Source organism: Haliotis rufescens, unplaced genomic scaffold (assembly GCF_023055435.1).
Source record: "Haliotis rufescens isolate VD_foot unplaced genomic scaffold, xgHalRufe1.0.p SCAF_11, whole genome shotgun sequence".
NCBI lineage: Eukaryota > Metazoa > Mollusca > Gastropoda > Lepetellida > Haliotidae > Haliotis > Haliotis rufescens.
The window spans coordinates 39,584-64,325 of record NW_025963791.1 but is presented as its reverse complement, the minus strand read 5'-3'; the positions used below and the strand labels follow the sequence as shown (position 1 = coordinate 64,325).

At 41.7% G+C, this 24,742-nt stretch overlaps 1 protein-coding gene across 1 annotated transcript in view; it reads right to left on the bottom strand.

The window, feature by feature from the left end:
• Positions 1 to 5,731: 5,731 nt before the first annotated feature.
• Positions 5,732 to 24,742, bottom strand: part of LOC125378044 — a gene marked incomplete at its 5' end in the record, with an annotated part of 31,664 nt that continues 12,653 nt past the window's right edge. The window contains 2 exons of the mRNA XM_048392844.1: positions 5,732 to 5,737; positions 23,339 to 23,401. Coding sequence (XP_048248801.1) covers positions 5,732 to 5,737; positions 23,339 to 23,401 — 69 coding nt within the window. The remainder of the gene's footprint in view (positions 5,738 to 23,338; positions 23,402 to 24,742) is intronic.

The window sequence follows — 24,742 nt, the reverse complement described above, 5'->3', positions numbered from 1 at the left end:
TACTACACTACCGTCACTGTCATACTACACTACCGCCACTGTCATACTACACTATCGCCACTGTCATACTACACTACCGTCTCTGTCATACTACACTACCGTCACTGACATACTACACTACCGTCTCTGTCATACTACACTACCGTCTCTGTCATACTACACTACCGTCACTGTCATACAACACTTCCGTCACTGACATACTACACTACCGTCACTGTCATACTACACTACCGTCACTGTCATACTACACTACCGTCACTGACGTACTACACTACCGTCTCTGACATACTACACTACCGTCACTGTCATACTACACTACCGTCACTGTCATACTACACTACCGTCACTGTCATACTACACTACCATCTCTGTCATACTACACTACCGCCACTGTCATACTACACTACCGCCACTGTCATACTACACTATCGCCACTGTCATACTACACTACCGTCTCTGTCATACTACACTACCGTCACTGTCATACTACACTACCGCAACTGTCATACTACACTACCGCCACTGTCATACTACACTATCGCCACTGTCATACTACACTACCGTCTCTGTCATACTACACTACCGTCTCTGTCATACTACACTACCGTCACTGTCATACTACACTACCGTCACTGTCATACTACACTACCGCCACTGTCATACTACACTATCGCCACTGTCATACTGCACTACCGTTTGTGTCATACTACACTACGGTCACTGTCATACTACACTACCGCAACTGTCATACTACACTACCGCCACTGTCATACTACACTATCGCCACTGTCATACAACACTACCGTCTCTGTCATACTACACTACCGTCTCTGTCATACTACACTACCGTCTCTGTCATACTACACTACCGCCAATGTCATACTACACTAACGTCTCTGTCATACTACACTACCGTCTCTGTCATACTACACTACCGTCTCTGTCATACTACACTATCGTCTCTGTCATACTACACTACCGCCACTGTCATACTACACTATCGCCACTGTCATACTACACTACTGCCACTGTCATACTACACTACCGCCACTGTCATACTACACTATCGCCACTGTCATACTACACTACCGCCACTGTCATACTACACTACCGTCTCTGTCATACTACACTACCGCCACTGTCATACTACACTACCATCACTGTCATACTACACTACCGCAACTGTCATACTACACTACCATCTCTGTCATACTACACTATCGCCACTGTCATACTACACTACCATCTCTGTCATACTACACCTTCGTCACTGTCATACTACACTACCGCCACTGTCATACTACACTATCGCCACTGTCATACTACACTACCGTCACTGTCATACTACACTACCGTCTCTGTCATACTACACTACCGCCACTGTCATACTACACTACCATCTCTGTCATACTACACTACCGTCTCTGTCATACTACACTACCGTCTCTGTCATACTACACTACCGCCACTGTCATACTACACTATCGCCACTGTCATACTACACTACTGCCACTGTCATACTACACTACCGCCACTGTCATACTACACTATCGCCACTGTCATACTACACTACCGCCACTGTCATACTACACTACCGTCTCTGTCATACTACACTACCGCCACTGTCATACTACACTACCATCACTGTCATACTACACTACCGCAACTGTCATACTACACTACCATCTCTGTCATACTACACTATCGCCACTGTCATACTACACTACCATCTCTGTCATACTACACCTTCGTCACTGTCATACTACACTACCGCCACTGTCATACTACACTATCGCCACTGTCATACTACACTACCGTCACTGTCATACTACACTACCGTCTCTGTCATACTACACTACCGCCACTGTCATACTACACTACCATCTCTGTCATACTACACTACCGCAACTGTCATACTACACTACCATCTCTGTCATACTACACCTTCGTCACTGTCATACTACACTACCGCCACTGTCATAATACACTACCATCTCTGTCATACTACACTACCGCAACTGTCATACTACACTACCATCTCTGTCATACTACACTACCATCTCTGTCATACTACACTACCATCTCTGTCATACTACACTACCATCTCTGTCATACTACACTACCATCTCTGTCATACTACACTACCATCTCTGTCATACTACACTACCATCTCTGTCATACTACACCTTCGTCACTGTCATACTACAGCATATCATCTATGAATCTTAATTTGAATGGAAAGTTCAACAATTGTAAATCATCTTCAGCTCAATTGGTGTACGTTTCTTAAGTGAATGGATGGAAACAATTAAGAAATCTTATGATCCATTTACTCATCACTTAATCACCGTTGCTTGAACTAATTACAACACTTGGCTTCGCTTTCACCGCCATTATGACTTGACGGTTGATTGCGGCAGTTCGACCCCCTGTCCGCCCCAGCGAGCCTGGATCCTATATGAGGACTCCAGAAGACGACTGGCGGTATTCGGGCGCTGGCTGTCCATGGGAAAGTTGGATCATCGAGTGGCATTGATGGGACTACTGTGACAGCCAGACAAAGCCAGTCAATAGAGCCTCTGAAAGTATCTATGCCATCAGATAAACCTCCATCAGAATCACCCCACTGCACGCCAGCCCCCCGAGCCCCGCCGGTGAATCATGTGTGTAATTTTGTTTCCTCCGTGGTTTACCGGTATCGATGCTACACGGACCACCAGCACAATATTGTCGTCTGCTGTTTTACCCGTGCGTGGTGCATGAACCATAGCAGACGATAAGCCCGACAGTTCCTGCGCTACATGGAAAGCCTCTATGGGGCTCAGACTCGGATGCTCCCAACCTTCTTGTTCCATTAAAACGAACGTCAACCAAACCGGAAAGCATGTACGTGTTTTCACAATACTATAACAATGTTCTCAGCCTAATGATGAGAGAAATAGAGAGATAAGTAGAGGGAGGTGTCATGGCAGATGACGTGGGGAAGCCAATAACCGACAAGGGAAGGCGAACGTGGAGAGATAGAGAGAAGGGACAAATATGTACACATAGAGAGTCATGCTGGGGACTCACGGGAAAGTGTCTTCATGTCAGCACTGATGTGAGCTAGTATGTCGTGTAGATCGTCCTCTTCGTGTAGGTATAAACCCTGGTGCGTCTCAGTGCGTGAGAAATGTGGTAGTCGCTCCTGCTTCGTGATAATGAGACATGCTTCGGTAACCAGGGACAGTTATAAATGGTTCCAATAATAACTGCTTATCTCTAGATCTGTACACAACTTCAACAGTTGATCATTAACATAGCACTTTTATCGAATCAGCAACATTTCTGGAGAATTGTTTGTACAACTTGAAACATTGCCTTTGGCTCGGATATGTGTAGACAAATAACGTCACTGAAGTTGCGAGGCTGGCTGGTGTGGTTGCTTCCACCGAAGAACATCTGAAGCAAGGATGTTCACATCAAGAACACTGTTCGTCTTAACGGTATGTCAAAGTCAGACCAAGGTTCGTCACAAGGGTATGTCAAGCACAGTCAGGCACACAGTCCCTGTGACCAATTCCTTCTGACGGAGCCACCTGTTCAAGATCAATGTCCTATTCCTTCTGACGGAGCCACCTGTACAAGACCAATGTCCCACATCTTCTGACGGGGGCGCCTGTACAAGACCAATGTCCCATTCCTTCTGATGGAGCCACCTCTACAAGACCAATGTCCCACATCTTCTGACGGAACCACCTGTACAAGACCAATGTCCCACATCTTCTGACGGGGGCGCCTGTACAAGACCAATGTCCCATTCCTTCTGACGGAGACACCTTACAAGACCAATGTCCCACAACTTCTGATGGAGACACCTGTATAAGACCAATGCCCCACAACTTCTAAAGGAGCCACCTGTATAAGACCAATGCCCCACAACCTCTGACGGAGACGCCTGTACAAGACCAATGCCCCATAATTTCTGACGGAGACACCTTACAAGACCAATGCCCCACAACCTCTGACAGAGCCGCCTGTACAAGACCAATGCCCCACAATTTCTGACGGAGACACCTTACAAGACCAATGCCCCACAACATCTGACGGAGCCACCTGTACAAGACCAATGCCCCACAACATCTGACCGAGCCACCTGTACAAGACCAATGCCCCACAACTTCTGACGGAGCCACCTGTACAAGACCAATGCCCCACAACTTCTGACGGAGCCACCTGTACAAGACCAATGCCCCACAACTTCTGACGGAGCCACCTGTACAAGACCAATGCCCCACAACTTCTGACGGAGCCACCTGTACAAGACCAATGACCCATAACGTCCGATGGAGTCCTTGTCCTAGACCGATGTCCCACTGCCTCTGACGGAGCCATGTCAGACGCGAACTACCTCTTGGGCTGGGGACGACAGTGTAATATTTAGAACTAAAATCTTTGATAGACATTATGATAATTCGAGCTTCTAGATTTACCGGAAGTCTATGTTACTTCTGTACTTGAAGAGGGAATATAATATTCCTTCACTCGGTAAACAAACCCACACTTAAGCTTATACCAGCAAAGAAATATCATTAATACTTTTTTTGAAAAGGTCACCTTGCCGTAGGCTATTCTGAAATGACTGTTTTGTCGAGTTTCTGCCTTGAAAAAGTGTACACTGTCCCTCCCGTCAATCTCGTCTCCACAAAGAGAGGACGCTGCCGCAATCCTGGACCTATAGAAAGTCATCCACAGCTTAAAGGGTTATTTGATGCGAAATATATGTTTTGTAAAGAGCTATTGGTTGAAAGAATATTCACTGCAGTTGGAACCCGGTGGGAAAAGGTTCCCCTTCCACTGTCAGGGGCCACCGGTCCCTCCCCCCTTCCCCTACTCTTCATATGTGGCAGGTAAAGTCAGGTCTGAGGGTATGTTACCTTTGTCCAGCCCTCCGGGTGGTGTATACGAACACGGCCTTGCCCATGTCAGTCCCAGTACAGGGCAGGAGAAAGCCAAGTACATTGCACCTGTTCTGTCAACGTAAAACTCTCCTCAAATCCAAGACATCACAATGTTGCCTTTGTGGATGCAATTTATGATCGAATAGTGAATGATGCTTGAGACTTTTGACTAGATGGTCGGCAGCAATTGAGGGTATTTAATCCGGTGTTAGTTAGAGCTGCTTAACGAACCGTGAACTGTTGTCGTATTGTAGAAAACGACACGGGCATACAGATTCTGACTTCCATTGTGTTCTTTACGTACATAATTATTGCTTATAAAGCCCTTAAAATATATATGGATAATAAGCAATATAAGATATGTGAAGGTTCGTACTCTTTACGAGGGGGATTAGCTGTGGGTTGTTGGTACAGACGGATTACTTCGCTGTCAAGTCTGCACCAAACATTACCCACGGCCCCATGGCCCCATCCCTCTGAAAGCTGCAATCAGTTATCCCATCTGTTCAAACATTGTCAGATGTCTCACACTAAACTACAAAACTATGATAATTTCAGAATATATTTGAAGAATGCATCTAAACTACAGTCCTGTTAATGAACGGTGACACCAGTGGCGGGCCATGCTCTTCCTGCATGTAAGCTGTAAATAAATGGCACTGCCCCGAAATGTCAATTAAAAAAGCCACGTGAAATCAAACGCACTCTAACCACGATTTGAAACAACTAACTATTTGCACAATATATCTTGACGACGTTGATAGGTGAACTGTTGTTACTGTCATGTTAGTTCAAGTCTGAAAACACAACAAACATTAATTTTACATTTGTAAACATATTTCAATTTTCACTTATTCACTCACTAACTCACAAAACTACATGAGTAAAAGAATATGCCGCTTCATATACAGGGACTTAACTAACATCCTGGATAGACGGAACAGTTAATGTTTTCCAACACCTTGTTTGATGTTTTTTTCAAAAAGAGGATTAAGAACATTACATATTGGACCACGTGTATATTCCGTATGTTTTGTTAACCTATTGACCTACGCGTATAACTGTATTCTTTGTATCTGGTAACACCTTTCAAACAGTCGTAACTACAGTTATATTGACATTCAACACAACCTGTCAACTGAACTCGCTAAGTCACAAACAAGGGGGCAGCGTGAAGCTTCGTCAACGTGTCTAAATGTTTTTGCACAATGTAATTAAGTGCTATCGACACTTAACTGTTTCCGAGCTGTCATCCCTGTTCATTGATTGGCGCGTCAGTTTTGTGTGTGACATTGGCCAGCTGTTTTCGTGTGGACAGGCCTCGTCGAAGTTGATGACTGACGTCTCACTCCAGTGACGGATCAAGTCAAGCGCGGCGATCGTGTGACAATATGACCCCTTTATGATATACACTCAGCGCGTCGTCGACTCGTCACCTCTCGGTATAAGGTCAGCTGAGGTCGCTCGCCACGCGGGTGTCGTATGGTTGTTTGGGACAAAAATATAAGTGAAAATACAGCGGAGATAAGTACTGCTTCTATATAACGCACATGAACACTTTCTATTTTAAAGCGGTCACGAAATGACTGAAATACTTTACATTTAAGCTCACGCCATTCTATGAAGCATGTTACAGGCTGTTCTTGCAATCGGTTCTCATAAGAACCTTTTAGGTGGATAGACAAGGAATATTTCTTTTATAAACAGAACTTAAATGTTTTTTGTACAGTGAACATTTTATTTATTTATTTATTATTTCTGGAATATACTGGAAATGCTGATCCTAGCGATCGCGGTTGACGATGTAAATTGTCAGATTCGGAGAGGGAAAAATACGTTGTATAAAGAAACTCTAACAGCGTGTATACTTTTGAGCCAACACGAAATATCGAGCGCGGAATAATTTTAGGTGTAGTTTTCGTTATGAAAGCAAGACGGTTAACATGTTAACTAAAATATAGGTGAGTATACGCGTGGTTCAATCTATGATGTTGTTAATATTCTTTTTTTAACATGAACCCCCACCAAGGTTTTGGAAAACAATGACTGTTCTCTCCATCCAGTAGATTTTAACCCCTATTTCAATTATACGAATCAGCATGATTTAACTCATGTATGTTTTACAGATGATAATCTGAACTGTAAGTAAGAAATGTAACCAACACATTCCTTTACATTACGTGTGGTCATGTCAGTTTCAGTGAACCAAATCCCATCACTCTACAGTGAATTTGACATGTAACAAACTTATGGTTCCACTTTAAACTGGCATGTTATTCGCCACTCTGTAACACTCGTTAGATTTTGCATTAATGCCCCATTCGTTGCTTCACCGTTTGTGCTACCCCGGGGCTCACATACGCTTAATTACGACATGGTTGGGGACGGGGACCTGGATGAAGCTGACGAGGGTATTGATGCGATCTGTGGTGGTCATGGGATCTCAAATCCGCCAGTATCAATTTATACAAACACGGACATGTTCCGTCCGCAGGCAGATCATGTGTTTGTTCTATTCCAGGGCCGGATTGCATGTCGTGTTATGAGGAACCAGGCACCTATTATTTTTTTATTGTTGTTAATGTTTTTAAGTTATCTAACACAAATATTGAAATTATCCCGAACACAATTCACTGAATATCAGGAAAGTGTTCATTGTTATGTTGCACAGCACATATTGTACAATCTCTACAAGAGAAAAGATATTATTGTGTATTATAGCTAAAATGTATAGAACTATCACTAAACCGCCCGCATGTCATCAAAAATGAGCAGGCCACTGTAACTTGATAAAGCCTTCATATTGCTTGACGACGGGCCATTATCACGCCCGTTGATAGGTGACGTCATAGTATAGGGATAGGTGACGTCACGTTCAATAGTGACGTCATCTGTTTTGTTCTATGACCTTTCCATATTTGTAAAAGTGGGTCAGTGACATTCGTGTTGATTGCAGTAAATTTTTCAAAACCGATATTGTTGTTTGTTTTCATTTGATAACAAATTCCATCCATTTTAGCTATAATAACGGTAACGCTCTTTTTCAGGGCATTACTGTCTGGCGCTCGGCATTAAGGGGCTAAAACAAGGACTGGTCGGCTCGAAGTCAGTATACTGTGTCTAAGTGGGGTATTCATGTTAAACTGCGGCATGGTATCTCAGTGAGCTAGCACTATAAATCGGCATCAGACCGGACTAGTACAAGCAGTCACACAAACACACGTACATGCACGTCGCTATATAAGTGCAATAATCTCCTCACCTCACCTAGACGGCATTATCATTTGCAGAAGCCCTCGGTCTTTTCAACTGCCCTCTTTCGTCGGGCAGACCGCCTCCGTGGTCTTGTGGTAGAGCGTCCGCCCGGAGAGCGGAAGGTCCAGGGTTCGATCCCGGGCCGCGTCATACAAAAAGACGTTAAAAGATTGTACTTGTTGTTACCCTGTCTGGCGCTCGGCATTAGGGGGCTAAAACAAGGACTGGTCGGCTCGGAGTCAGTATACTGTGTCTGAGTGGGGTATTCATGTTAAACTGCGGCATGGTATCTCAGTGAGCTAGCACTATAAATCGGCATCAGTCCGGACTAGTACAAGCAGCCACACACAAACATACACGTGCATGCACGTCGCTATATAAGTGCAATAATCTTGGACGCGACGTTAAACCCAATTTCACCTCACCTCTTTCTTTGGGCAGTTAATGGAAGACCTCGGGCTTCTGCAAATGGTAATGCCCTGAAAAATAGCGTCACCCTTATAAGAATCTCTCTTCCATTGCAATCAGAATTCCTGATTCTATTTAATATGTAGAAGGTGCTTCTTGTACATGTTTTGAACATTTTAATTTAGCTGAAAGAGCTTCTGGATGACGAAGAAGATGAGATTCACAACCCTCTTGGTCACATGCAACCATAGTTGACTGATGTTGTTTCCAAATATATTTTTCACTGACGTATGTCCATGAGACCGCATCGTTGTTTTCAAGCACGCACGCACGCACACGCACACGCACACGCACACACCACACCACACCACACCACACCACACCACAGCACAGCACAGCACACCACAGCACACCACACCACACCACACCACACCACACACACACACAAATGGTCAATTATAAGCGATCACCTCATCACATCGTGTGGATACAATGCCAAACGTCCTTCATGATCTTCAGTAGAGCCCTAATGATGATGATAATAATAACTGATGTATATAAGTGCAATATAGATATAATATCAATGCCCTTATTTTTCTTTGATTCTGATCGATGTGAAACTGAAATACCGTAAGACCAGCATCAACTGCATCCTGTTAAGTGAACTGATATTGAGTGAAGCGTCGTTAAAATATCAGATTGTGTCGATCGTCATTTCCCAAATCTTCACTGCCCAGGGATTGCTGTCCGGTGAGAAAAAGGCATACACACTTTTAGCGATTTCATTATCTCCCTACAAACTGAAAACAGACCAAGAAGGGCAGTGTTTGTTTTCATGTGTAAGACTGTTAGCAAATGTAGTGTGTATCAGTAGGCTGTAGAGTAGACGTGACTGGTCATCTAATACAGCGGTATCATTCCCGGGGAGTTTGTGTATTGAGCGCTAGATCTGAATAATAAGTATCAATTATGAATACATGTACATTTTACCGAAAATAAATTCATGTTTAAAACTAATTAATTTTCTCTTTTTTTCGTTGTGTCAAATCGTCATTATAATTATATCTGCAACATTAAAAAGTTATCAGTTTGAAAATGCCATACATACATATATAGAGAGATATAGATAGATATAGATATATATAGGTATAATTAAAATAGTAATGCCATTTATGTGTTCTTTGACTCTGATTGTTTATGTAATATACTAGTAGTTGCAGTTATCTCCTCGTTCACGTTTATGCGATGTCTGTTATCTACATACATAACATCGTCACACTTCCTATTCAAAACAAAGGAACAATATTTTACTCCATGACGCAGAAATACTTCCTGTTGTTATCTCCCCCTGATGTATAACTCGATAAACTCTGTTGTCACATGAAAGCTGGATCTAACCTACACAGTATAAAAAATGTATACTTCTTCACGGAAGAGCGCCAATATGTCGACGCTTAGAGCTTGTCAGGGGCCATTATTTATCAGTGAAATCAACACGTACAGAAGGAACTGGAATGGATAGAGGATAACACTATGATACGTCGACACAATCTGATATTCAGTTTTGCAATTTTCCCATTTATCAAGACTTAAGATTCATATAGGTTTGATCGTTGATATATCGGGGACTATCTTCAGTGAGACCCTAACAGTCTTGTTGATATCACTTTGGTGTATTAACACAGTGCTATGCCTGGCGCGGCCGATAACCTCTTATTACATATATGCGAAAGGTGAAAACTGAATTTTTTAAAAACGCTCTGATTTATGAATTAAAAGTATTCTTAAATATTCTAAAATTGAAATATCGTTTGATTATCAGAATTCCTTCATATTAATATTTTACGAATAAAATCTATAAATTTCGTTCAAATACTATTTACTGTTTCTGCAATGGCTGTGTTGAGATTTTACTAGAATATAAATCTTGGATGTAGCCATTGGAACATCGATCGAAATCTCCACAGCGATACCAATGGTACTTAAGGATTAACAGATAGCCTATTGTCCGGAAAAATCAAAATAGCTGTGAATGACAAAAAAAATCTGATGCGTTCATATTGCCTATCTAGTGTCGATGGCCGGCTGTCTGCTAATAAAGTTGATGGCTCACTAAGCTTATAATCTTCTCTCAGCCAAGACAATGTCTCTCGATATATCACCTCTAAATTTAACTCTCTTGCTATTGTTTACTCGCCTACCCCAAGGAGCTCAAAAAACGATTTAACGCTACAATGACCCGCGGTTAAGGAATCTTTTATGCGCAAAAGAACATGAGACGACGAAACGTAAATGCGTGGTGACAATCTCATCACTGGCGGGCAGCAAGGTGTCATGGCGGCTGTCATCGTCACCCTTCCCCTTGTGATGGTTTATACCAAATCGTATACCCCCTCTTGACACACAAAAACCTCAAAGAAACCGCGGGTTGATCTAACAACCGATGGCATCGTTTCAAGACCATCACTCTAGTCCTGTCGAAGCTAACGACAAACGGATTTGCCCATAAAGATGTGGGTTGTAACTTGATCATATCTGGCGAATAGCGTCAGGTTTCACTTAGGTCAGTTTGCTTGTTGGTGATGCAGGCCTTAGTAAAGAACCTGGGTGTTCTCTTATTTTGCCCCTCTGAAACGCCTTTCACAAACTGTAAATTTGAAAGCGTTGATAAATTGGTCCGCGGTGCTTCTGTGGCACCACCCAGTGGTGAGTTCCCCTCGCTGAAACACCTCGCCCCTCTGCTATAAGTTCCCATCTTCAACATGAACAACGTCATCACAATGCACCCGCCTGCTGTTACTACTGCATCGAAGCCACCCCTTTCTCCAAACTCTGAAATGAGCAACGAAAAGAAATTGCTTTCCGTACCGCCTCCCTGCTTAAAGCGTTTGCATTGGGCTAGTACACACAAATTACTAATTGAGAAATATGATAATTGAATCGAGTAAAAGCTTCCCTTTGTCACACAAAGTAGGTCATATTACATTTTAAAGAACTTATTAATCCCTTTTTCGAAGTTAAACGTAGCCCTGAGCGATTTTCATTTTTGAAAACGTGAAGAAAATTGTCTTTATGTTTTTTTACTGTAACATGTGGCCGAGCGTTAGTCCCACAAGGAAGACAACTTATCTCAATTTTGAAATTAACATCATAAACTGAGCTCGGTATCAATCTGTCATCCTGAACAACAAACTTCAATTTCAGATGAATTAAGGTATCTAGTCATAATTTCTTCAGCTCACCTGACATGTTTTGCAAATTGATAAACGTCACTGAAGTAGAACTCGCTAAGGCCGATAACATATCTGTCAAACATTGCTTAATGAGCTTATTGTTATAACACATCCAGATGTATAGAGCACTTGAAGCCGTCTTGACATCTGGCAACCGGGGAAATACATTCTAGTATAGCGGGTATATTGCTGGTTTTATATCTCCAATCCCACAGCAAATTGCTTTCATTGAAGGTTAAACCCTCTTCTTACATGTGTTATTGAAACGTTGTATTGAAATGCTTATGTAAGCCGGTCTCTTCCTAGGCACAACAGCAGAACACCATGCCATCTTGTCCACGACGGACAGACAGTACATATACAGTGTCATGTACGTTGTCAGGGTATTGCCGGCAGCGTGTTCTTGATAGGCACAGGTTACGTGTACAAACTATTACGTAATCAGTATACAAAATGCTGATTAGTCGAAGACATATATCTTCACACCTCTTCGCATCAACTCCGTATGTGTTGTTTTGAAGCCATGTTCTGGTCTATGACAATTATTTTTGCTGTATGTTCTGGCTTATGCCAATACCACGTTGTACACATAGTGAAGATGATTTGGTCTAATAATGTGTTGTTGTGAAGCTATGATTTGGTGTGTGACAATAGTATGTTGTTTTGAAGCTATGATTTGGTGTGTGACAATATTATATTGTTGTGAAGCTATGTTTTGGTCTGTGACAATATCATGATGTACACATAGTGAAGACGATTTGGTCTGTGACAATATTATGTTGTAGTAAAGCCATGTTTTGGTCTGTGACAATATTATGTTGTAGTGAAGCTATGGTTTGGTCTGTGACAATATTATGTTGTTGTGAAGCTATGATTTGGTCTGTGACAATATTAGGTTGTTGTGAAGCTATGATTTGGTCTGTGACAATATTATGTTGTAGTGAAGCTATGTTTTTGTCTGTGACAATATTATGTTGTTGTGAAGCTATGATTTGATCTGTGAAAATAATATGTTGTTGTGAAGCTATGGTTTGGTCTGTGACAATATTATGTTGTTGTGAAGCTATGATTTGGTCTGTGACAATATTATGTTGTTGTGAAGCTATGATTTGGTCTGTGACAATAATATGTTGTTGTGAAGCTATGGTTTGGTCTGTGACAATATTATGTTGTTGTGAAGCTATGGTTTGGTCTGTGACAATATTATGTTGTTGTGAAGCTATGGTTTGGTCTGTGACAATATTATGTTGTAGTGAAGCTATGATTTGGTCTGTGACAATAATATGTTGTAGTGAAGCTATGGTTTGGTCTGTGACAATATTATGTTGTAGTGAAGCTATGTTTTTGTCTGTGACAATATTATGTTGTTGTGAAGCTATGATTTGGTCTGTGACAATAATATGTTGCTGTGAAGCTATGGTTTGGTCTGTGACAATATTATGTTGTTGTGAAGCTATGGTTTGGTCTGTGACAATATTATGTTGTTGTGAAGCTATGATTTGGTCTGTGACAATATTATGTTGTAGTGAAGCTATGATTTGGTCTGTGACAATATTATGTTGTAGTGAAGCTATGATTTGGTCTGTGACAATAATATGTTGTAGTGAAGCTATGGTTTGGTCTGTGACAATATTATGTTGTAGTGAAGCTATGATTTGGTCTGTGACAATATTATGTTGTAGTGAAGCTATGTTTTTGTCTGTGACAATATTATGTTGCTGTGAAGCTATGATTTGATCTGCGAAAATACTATGTTGTTGTGAAGCTATAATTTGGTCTGTGACAATATTATGTTGTAGTGAAGCTATGATTTGGTCTGTGACAATATTATGTTGTTGTGAAGCTATGATTTGGTCTGTGACAATAATATGTTGTTGTGAAGCTATGGTTTGGTCTGTGACAATATTATGTTGTTGTGAAGCTATGGTTTGGTCTGTGACAATTTTATGTTGTTGTGAAGCTATGATTTGGTCTGTGACAATATTATGTTGTTGTGAAGCTATGGTTTGGTCTGTGACAATATTATGTTGTAGTGAAGCTATGATTTGGTCTGTGACAATAATATGTTGTAGTGAAGCTATGGTTTGGTCTGTGACAATATTATGTTGTTGTGAAGCTATGGTTTGGTCTGTGACAATATTATGTTGTTGTGAAGCTATGATTTGGTCTGTGACAATATTATGTTGTAGTGAAGCTATGATTTGGTCTGTGACAATATTATGTTGTAGTGAAGCTATGGTTTGGTCTGTGACAATATTATGTTGTAGTGAAGCTATGATTTGGTCTGTGACAATATTATGTTGTAGTGAAGCTATGTTTTTGTCTGTGACAATATTATGTTGTTGTGAAGCTATGATTTGATCTGCGAAAATAATATGTTGTTGTGAAGCTATAATTTGGTCTGTGACAATATTATGTTGTAGTGAAGCTTTGATTTGGTCTGTGACAATATTATGTTGTTGTGAAGCTATGATTTGGTCTGTGACAATAATATGTTGTTGTGAAGCTATGGTTTGGTCTGTGACAATATTATGTTGTTGTGAAGCTATGGTTTGGTCTGTGACAATTTTATGTTGTTGTGAAGCTATGATTTGGTCTGTGACAATATTATGTTGTTGTGAAGCTATGGTTTGGTCTGTGACAATATTATGTTGTAGTGAAGCTATGATTTGGTCTGTGACAATAATATGTTGTTGTGAAGCTATGATTTGGTCTGTGACAATAATATGTTGTTGTGAAGCTATGGTTTGGTCTGTGACAATAATATGTTGTTGTGAAGCTATGGTTTGGTCTGTGACAATATTATGTTGTTGTGAAGCTATGATTTGGTCTGTGACAATATTATGTTGTAGTGAAGCTACGTCTGTGACGATGTTTTGATGTCTTTGTAGTAGGTTATTCTGGAAAGGTCTTCTCTCTAGCAATACATTGTGGTATGAGGTTTGGAAGGTCTTCTCTCTGGCTATACATTGTGGTATTCTGCAGTGTGGAAGGTCTTCTCTCTGGCTTTACATTGTGGTATGCTGGAGTGTGGAAGATCTCTCTGACTATACATTGTAGTATGAGGTGTGGAAGGTTTTCTCTCTGGCTATACATTGTGGTATGCCGGAGTGTTGAAGATCTTCTCTCTGGCTATACATTGTAGTATGAGGTGTGGAAGGTCTTCTCTCTGGCTATACATTGTGGTATGAGGTGTGGAAGGTTTTCTCTCTGGCTATACATTGTAGTATGAGGTGTGGAAGGTTTTCTCGCTGGCTATACATTGTGGTATGCTGGAGTGTGGAAGGTTTTCTCGCTGGCTATACATTGTGGTATGCTGGAGTGTGGAAGGTCTTCTCTCTGGTTATACATTGTGGTATGAGGTGTGGAAGGTTTTCTCGCTGGCTATACATTGTAGTATGAGGTGTGGAAGGTTTTCTCGCTGGCTATACATTGTGGTATGCTGGAGTGTGGAAGGTTTTCTCTCTGGCTATACATTGTGGTATGCTGGAGTGTGGAAGGTTTTCTCGCTGGCTATACATTGTGGTATGCTGGCGTGTGGAAGGTTTGAGTTTCTTTTTGGGTGTACACCATAGTATCCTGAAGAGTGTAAGGTTTTCCCGCTGGGTGTACATTGTGATATGCTGGAGTGGAGCTTCTCTCTGGGTGTATTTAATGTGAGAGGTAGTATAACACAGTTTGCATAACAAGACATGTTGAGGACGGTCGCTCTGATTTACCCGCAGGTAGAATTTCCAAATAATTTAGACACAATGTCAAAATATTCCCGATATTTTAGTAATCGGATAGAATATAATCTAGCATATAGTTCATCCATTGCTCGGACGTTCCTCCAGGCCTGTTGTGCATCCTGTGATGTTTAGTTTGGAGACTATAAAGAGTCCCGCGCAATAAATCTAGATTTCTGATTGATATCTGGCGTGTCGTATTTCATGTCGATAGCATCACCGTTGTCTGCAGGTGCTACCCCTGCTAAGATGTTTGAAATTAACAACACGTCTCTGTGTATGAAATATACACCGGGTCGGGTTATGCAGAAATAAAATTCGGGTGGTAAGGCTCATCCACTCATTCACCCACACTCTCACCCACTCACACTCTCAATCTGTGCTCCCTGTTACTGGATCTGAAATCATTTATCTGTTCTCCCCAGGTACTGGATTTGACATCATCTATCTCTTCAACATTGTTACCCTGAACTTGAAGTGACATCATTTATCTGTTCAACCTTATTCCACTGTACTGTATCTGAAATCATTTATCTGTTCTCCCCAGGTACTAGATTTGACATCATCTATCTGTTCAACATTGTTACCCTGAACTTGAAGTGACATCATTTATCTGTTCAACCTTATTCCACTGTACTGTATCTGAAATCATTTATCTTTTCTACCCAGGTACTGATCTGACATCATTTATCTGTCCAGTCCGGGTGCTGGATCTCACATCATCTATCTGTTCTATCTTGGTACTCGATCTGACATCATTTATCTGTTCTACCCGGGTACTGGATCTGACATACTTTTTTCTGTTCTACCCGGGTATTGAATCTGACAAAAGTTATCTGACAAAATTTATCTATCCTCCCCCGCTACTGGAAGTGACATCATTTATCTGTTCTATCTGGGTACTCGATCTGACATCATTTATCTGTTCTACCCGGGTACTTGATCTGAAATCATTTATCTGTTCTACATTGGTACTGGATCTGACATCATTTATCTGGTTTACCCGGGTACTGGATCTGACATCATTTATCTGCTCTAACTGGGTACTGGAAGTAACATCATTTATCTGTTCTACCCGGGTACCTGATGTGACATCATTTATCTGTTCTACCCGGGTACTGGATCTGACATCATTTATCTGCTCTAACCGGGTACTTGAAGTGACATCGTTTATCTGCTCTACTCGGGTACTGGAAGTGACATCATTTATCTGTTCTACCTGGGTACTGGATCTGACATCATTTATCTGTTCTACCCGGGCACTCGATCTGACATCATTTATCTGCTCTAACCGCATACTGGAAGTGACATCATTTATCTGTTCTACCCGGGTACTGGATCTAACATTATTTATCTGTTCTACCCGGGTACTGTATCTGACATCATTTATCTGTTCTACCTGGGTACTGGAAGTGACATCATTTATCTGCTCTAACCGGGTACTTGATCTGACATCATTTATCTGCTCTAACCGCATACTGGAAATGACATCATTTATCTGTTCTACCCGGGTACTGTATCTAACATCATTTATCTGTTCTACCCGGGTACTTGATCTGACATCATTTATCTGCTCTACCCGGGTACTGGATCTGACATCATTTTTCTGTTCTACCCGGGTACTCTATCTAACATCATTTATATGCTCTACCCGCATACTGGAAGTGACATCATTTATCTGTTCTACCCTGGTCCTGGAAGTGACATCATTTATCTGTTCTACCTGGGTACTGAATCTACCATCATTTATCTGTTCTACCCAGGTACTGAATCTACCATCATTTATCTGTTCTACCCGGGTACTCTATCTAACATCATTTATATGCTCTACCCGCATACTGGAAGTGACATCATTTATCTGTTCTACCCGGGTACTGGATCTGACATCATTTTTATGTTCTACCCGGGTACTCTATCTAACATCATGTATATGCTCTACCCGCATACTGGAAGTGACATCATTTATCTGTTCTACCCTGGTCCTGGAAGTGACATCATTTATCTGTTCTACCTGGGTACTGAATCTACCATCATTTATCTGTTCTACCCGGGGACTGGATGTGACATCATTTATCTGTTCTACATGGGTACTGGATGTGACATCATTTATCTGGTCTACCCGGGTACTGGATCTGACATAATTTATCTCCTCTAACCGGGTACTGGATCTGACATCATTTATCTGTTCTACCCGGGGACTGGAAATAACATCATTTATCTGCTCTAACCGGGTGCTGGAAGTGACATCGTTTATCTGCTCTACCTGGGTACAGGAAATAACATCATTTATCTGTTCTACCTGGGTACTGGATCTTACATGATTTATCAGTTCTACCCGGGCACTCGATCTGACATCATTTATCTGCTCTAACCGCATACTGGGAGTGACATCATTTATCTGTTCTACCCAGGTAATGGACCTAACATTATTTATCTGTTCTACCCGGGTACTGTATCTGACATCATTTATCTGCTGTAACCGCGTACTGGAAGTGACATCATTTATCTGTTCTACATGGGTACTGGAAGTGACATCATTTATCTGTTCTACCCGGGTATTGGATCTCACATCATTTATCTGGTCTACCCAGGTACTGGATCTGACATCATTTATCTGCTCTAACCGGGTACTTGATCGGACATCATTTATCTGATCTAACCGTATACTGGAAATGACATCATTTATATGCTCTACCCTGGTCCTGGAAGTGACATCATTTATCTGTTCTACCCGGGTACTGAATCTACCATCATTTATTTGTTCTACCCAGGGACTGGATGTGACATCATTTATCTGTTCTACCCGGGTACTGAAAATGACATCATTTATCTGCTCTAACCAGGTACTGGAAGTGACATCGTTTATCTGTTCTACCCGGGTACTATATCTAACATCATTTATCTGTTCTACCCAGATACTTGATCTTACATCATTTATCTGCTCTACCTGGGTACTGGATCGAACATCATTTATCTGCTCTAACCAGGTACAGGAAGTGAGATTATTTATCTGTTCTACCCGGATACTGGATCTGACATCATTTTTCTGTTCTACCCGGGTACTGGATCTGACATCATTTATCTGCTCTAACTGGGTACTGGATCTGACATCATTTATCTGTTCTCCCCGGGTACTGGATGTGATATCATTTATCTGTTCTACCTGGGTACTGGAAGTGACATCATTTATCTGCTCTACCCGGGTACTGGATCTGACATCATTTATCTGCTCTAACCGGGTACTGGATCTGACATCATTTATCTGCTCTAACCCTGTACTGGAAATGACATCATTTATCTGTTCTAGCCGTGTACTTGAAGTGACATCATTTATCTGTTCTACCCGGGTACTCGATCTGACATCATTTATCTGTTCTACCCGGGTCCTGGATGTGACATTATTTATCTGTTCTACCTGGGCACTGGATCTGACATCATTTATCTGTTCTACCCGGGTACTGGATCTGACATCGTTTATCTGTTCTACCCGGGTACTGTATCTGAGATCAATTATCTGTTCTACCCTTGTACTGGAAGTGACATCATTTATCTGCTCTAACCGCGTACTGGAAGTGACATCATTTATCTGCTCCAACCGCCTACTGGAAGTTACATCATTTATCTGCTCTACCCGGGTACTGGATTTAACATCATTTATCTGCTCTAACCAGGTACTGGAAGTGACATCTTTTATCTGTTCTCCCTGGGTACTGGAAATGACATCGTTTATCTGTTCTAACTGGGTACTGGATCTGACATCATTTATCTGTTCTACCCGTGTACTGGATCTGACATCATTTATCTGCTCTAACCTAGGTACTGGTAGTGACATCGTTTATCTGCTCTACCCGGGCACTGGATCTAACTTTAATTAACTGTTCTACCCAGGTACTGGAAGTGACATCATTTATCTGTTCTACCCGGGTACTGGATCTGACATCATTTATCTGGTCTACCCGGGTACTGTATCTGAGATCATTTATCTGTTGTACCCGGGTACTGGAAGTGACATCATTTATCTGCTCTAACCGCATACTGGAAGTTACATCATTTATCTGCTCTACCCGGGTACTGTATCTAACATCATTTATCTGTTCTAGCCGGGTACTTGAAGTGACTTCATTTATCTGTTCTACCTGGGTACTGGATCTGACATCATTTATCTGTTCTACCCGGGTACTGGATATGACATCATTTATCTGTTCTACCCGGGTACTGTATCTGAGATCAATTATCTGTTCTACCCTTGTACTGGAAGTGACATCATTTATCTGCTCTAACCGCGTACTGGAAGCTACATCATTTATCTGTTCTTCCCGGGTACTGGATCTGACATCATTTATCTGTTCTACCCGGGTACTCGATCTGACATCATTTATCTGTTCTACCCGGGTACTGGATATGACATCATTTATCTGTTCTACCCGGGTACTGTATCTGAGATCAATTATCTGTTCTACCCTTGTACTGGAAGTGACATCATTTATCTGCTCTAACCGCGTACTGGAAGCTACATCATTTATCTGTTCTTCCCGGGTACGGGATCTGACATCATTTATCTGTTCTACCCGGGTACTGGATGTGACATCATTTATCTGTTCTACCTGGGTACTGGATCTGACATCATTTATCTATTCTACCTGGGTACTGGATCTGACATCATTTATCTGCTCTAACGGGGTACTGGATCTGACATCATTTATCTGCTCTAACCGTGTACTGGAAATGACATCATTTATCTGTTCTACCCGGGTACTGTATCTAACATCATTTATCTCTTCTAGCCGGGTACTTGAAGTGACATCATTTATCTGTTCTACCCGGGTACTCGATCTGACATCATTTATCTGTTCTACCCGGGTACTGGATCTGACATCATTTATCTGTTCTACCCGGGTCCTGGATGTGACATCATTTATCTGTTCTACCCGGGTACTGGATCTGACATCATTTATCTGTTCTACCCTTGTACTGGATCTGACATCATTTATCTGCTCTAACCGGACACTGGATCTGACATCATTTATCTGTTCTACCCGGGTACTGGATCTGACATCATTTATCTGCTCTAATCGGGTACTGGATCTGACATCATTTATCTGCTCTAAACGTGTACTGGAAATGGCATGTTTATCTGTTCTACCCGGGTACTGTATGTAACATCTTTTATCTGTTCTACCCGGGTACTGTATCTGAGATCATTTATCTATTCTACCCGGGTACTGGAAGTGACATCATTTATCTGCTCTAACCGCATACTGGAAGTTACATGATTTATCTGTTCTACCCGGGTACTGGATCTGACATCATTTATCTGTTCTAGCCGGTTACTTGAAGTGACATCATTTATCTGTTCTACCCGGGTACTGGATCTGACATCATTTATCTGTTCTACCTGGGTACTGGATCTGAGATCATTTATCTGTTCTACCCTGGTACTGGAAGTGACATCATTTATCTGCTCTAACCTCGTACTAGAAGTGACATCATTTATCTGCTCTCTAACCGCGTACTGGAAGTTACATCATTTATCTGTTCTTCCCGGGTACTGGATCTGACATCATTTATCTGTTCTACCCGGATACTGGATGTGACATCATTTATCTGTTCTAGCCGGTTACTTGAAGTGACATCATTTATCTGTTCTACCCGGGTACTGGATCTAACATCATTTGTCTGCACTAACCGGGTACTGGATCTGACATCATTTATCTGTTCTACCCGCATACTGGATCTGACATCATTTATCTGTTCTACCCGCGTACTGGAAGTTACATCATTTATCTGTTCTTCCCGGGTACTGGATCTGACATCATTTATCTGTTCTACCCGGGTACTGGATTGGACATCATTTATCTGTTCTACCCGGGTACTGGATCTGACATCATTTATCTGCTCTACCCGAGTACTGGATCTGACATCATTTATCTGCTCTAACCGCGTACTGGATCTGAGATCATTTATCTGTTCTACGCGGGTACTGTATCTAACATCATTCATCTGTTCTACCCGGGTACTTGAAGTGACATCATTTATCTGTTCTACCCGGGTACTCGATCTGACATCATTTATCTGTTCTACCCGGGTACTGGATCTGACATCATTTATCTGTTCTACCCGGGTCCTGGATGTGACATCATTTATCTGTTCTACCTGGGTACTGGATCTGACATCATTTATCTGTTCTACCTGTGTACTGGATCTGACATCATTTATCTGCTCTAACGGGGTACTGGATCTGACATCATTTATCTGCTCTAACCGGGTACTGGAAATGACATCATTTATCTGTTCTACCTGGGTACTGTATCTAACATCATTTATCTCTTCTAGCCGGGTACTTGAAGTGACATCATTTATCTGTTCTACCCGGGTACTCGATCTGACATCATTTATCTGTTCTACCCGGGTACTGGATCTGATATCATTGATCTGTTCTACCCGGGTACTGGATCTGACATCGTTTATCTGTTCTACCCGGGTACTGTATCTGAGATGAATTATCTGTTCTACCCTTGTACTGGAAGTGACATCATTTATCTGCTCCAACCGCGTACTGGAAGTGACATCATTTATCTGTTCTACCCAGGTACTGGATTTAACATCATTTATCTGCTCTAACCAGGTACTGGAAGTGACATCTTTTATCTGTTCTCCCCGGGTACTGGAAATGACATCATTTATCTGTTCTTCCCGGGTACTGTATCTAACATCATTTATCTCTTCTAGCCGGGTACTTGAAGTGACATCATTTATCTGTTCTACCCGGGTACTCGATCTGACATCATTTATCTGTTCTACCCGGGTACTGGATCTGACATCATTTATCTGTTCTCCCCGGGTACTTGATCTGACATCATTTATCTCTTCTACATGGGTACTGGAAGTGACATAATTTATCTGTTCTACCCCGATACTGGATCTGACATCATTTATCTGTTCTAGCCGGGTACTTGAAGTGACTTCATTTATCTGTTCTACCTGGGTACTGGATCTGACATCATTTATCTGTTCTACCCGGGTACTGGATCTGACATCATTTATCTGTTCTACCCGGGTCCTGGATGTGACATCATTTATCTGTTCTACCCGGGTACTGGATCTGACATCATTTATCTGCTCTAACCTAGGTACTGGTAGTGACATCGTTTATCTGCTCTACCCGGGCACTGGATCTAACTTTAATTAACTGTTCTACCCAGGTACTGGAAGTGACATCATTTATCTGTTCTACCCGGGTACTGGATCTGACATCATTTATCTGGTCTACATGGGTACTGTATCTGAGATCATTTATCTGTTGTACCCGGGTACTGGAAGTGACATCATTTATCTGATCTAACCGCATACTGGAAGTTACATCATTTATCTGCTCTACCCGGGTACTGTATCTAACATCATTTATCTGTTCTAGCCGGGTACTTGAAGTGACTTCATTTATCTGTTCTACCTGGGTACTGGATCTGACATCATTTATCTGTTCTACCCGGGTACTGGATATGACATCATTTATCTGTTCTACACGGGTACTGTATCTGAGATCAATTATCTGTTCTACCCTTGTACTGGAAGTGACATCATTTATCTGCTCTAACCGCGTACTGGAAGCTACATCATTTATCTGTTCTTCCCGGGTACTGGATCTGACATCATTTATCTGTTCTACCCGGGTACTGGATCTGACATCATTTTTCTGTTCTACCCGGGTACTGGATATGACATCATTTATCTGTTCTACCCGGGTACTGTTTCTGAGATCAATTATCTGTTCTACCCTTGTACTGGAAGTGACATCATTTATCTGCTCTAACCGCGTACTGGAAGCTACATCATTTATCTGTTCTTCCCGGGTACTGGATCTGACATCATTTATCTGTTCTACCCGGGTACTGGATGTGACATCATTTATCTGTTCTACCTGGGTACTGGATCTGACATCATTTATCTGCTCTACCCGGGTACTGGATCTGACATCATTTATCTGCTCTAACGGGGTACTGGATCTGACATCATTTATCTGCTCTAACCGTGTACTGGATCTGACATCATTTATCTGTTCTACCGGGGTACTGGATCTGACATCATTTATCTGCTCTAATCGGGTACTGGATCTGACATCATTTATCTGCTCTAAACGTGTACTGGAAATGACATCATTTATCTGTTCTACCCGGGTACCGTATCTAACATCTTTTATCTGTTCTACCCGGGTACTGTATCTGAGATCATTTATCTATTCTACCCGGGTACTGGAAGTGACATCATTTATCTGCTCTAACCGCATACTGGAAGTTACATGATTAATCTGTTCTACCCGGGTACTGGATCTGACATCATTTATCTGTTCTAGCCGGTTACTTGAAGTGACATCATTTATCTGTTCTACCCGGGTACTGGATCTGACATCATTTATCTGTTCTACCTGGGTACTGGATCTGAGATCATTTATCTGTTCTACCCTGGTACTGGAAGTGACATCATTTATCTGCTCTAACCGTGTACTGGAAGTGACATCATTTATCTGCTCTAACCTCGTACTGGAAGTGACATCATTTATCTGCTCTCTAACTGCGTACTGGAAGTTACATCATTTATCTGTTCTTCCCGGGTACTGGATCTGACATCATTTATCTGTTCTACCCGGATACTGGATGTGACATCATTTATCCGTTCTACCCGGATACTGGATGTGACATCATTTATCTGTTCTAGCCGGTTACTTGAAGTGACATCATTTATCTGTTCTACCCGGGTACTGGATCTAACATCATTTGTCTGCACTAACCGGGTACTGGATCTGACATCATTTATCTGTTCTACCCGGGTACTGGATCTGACATCATTTATCTGTTCTACCCGGGTACTGGATGGGACATCATTTATCTGTTCTACCCGGGTACTGGATCTGACATCATTTATCTGCTCTACCCGAGTACTGGATCTGACATCATTTATCTGCTCTAACCGCGTACTGGATCTGAGATCATTTATCTGTTCTACGCGGGTACTGTATCTAACATCATTCATCTGTTCTACCCGGGTACTTGAAGTGACATCATTTACCTGTTCTACCCGGGTACTCGATCTGACATCATTTATCTGTTCTACCCGGGTACTGGATCTGACATCATTTATCTGTTCTACCTGGGTACTGGGTCTTACGTCATTTATCTGTTCT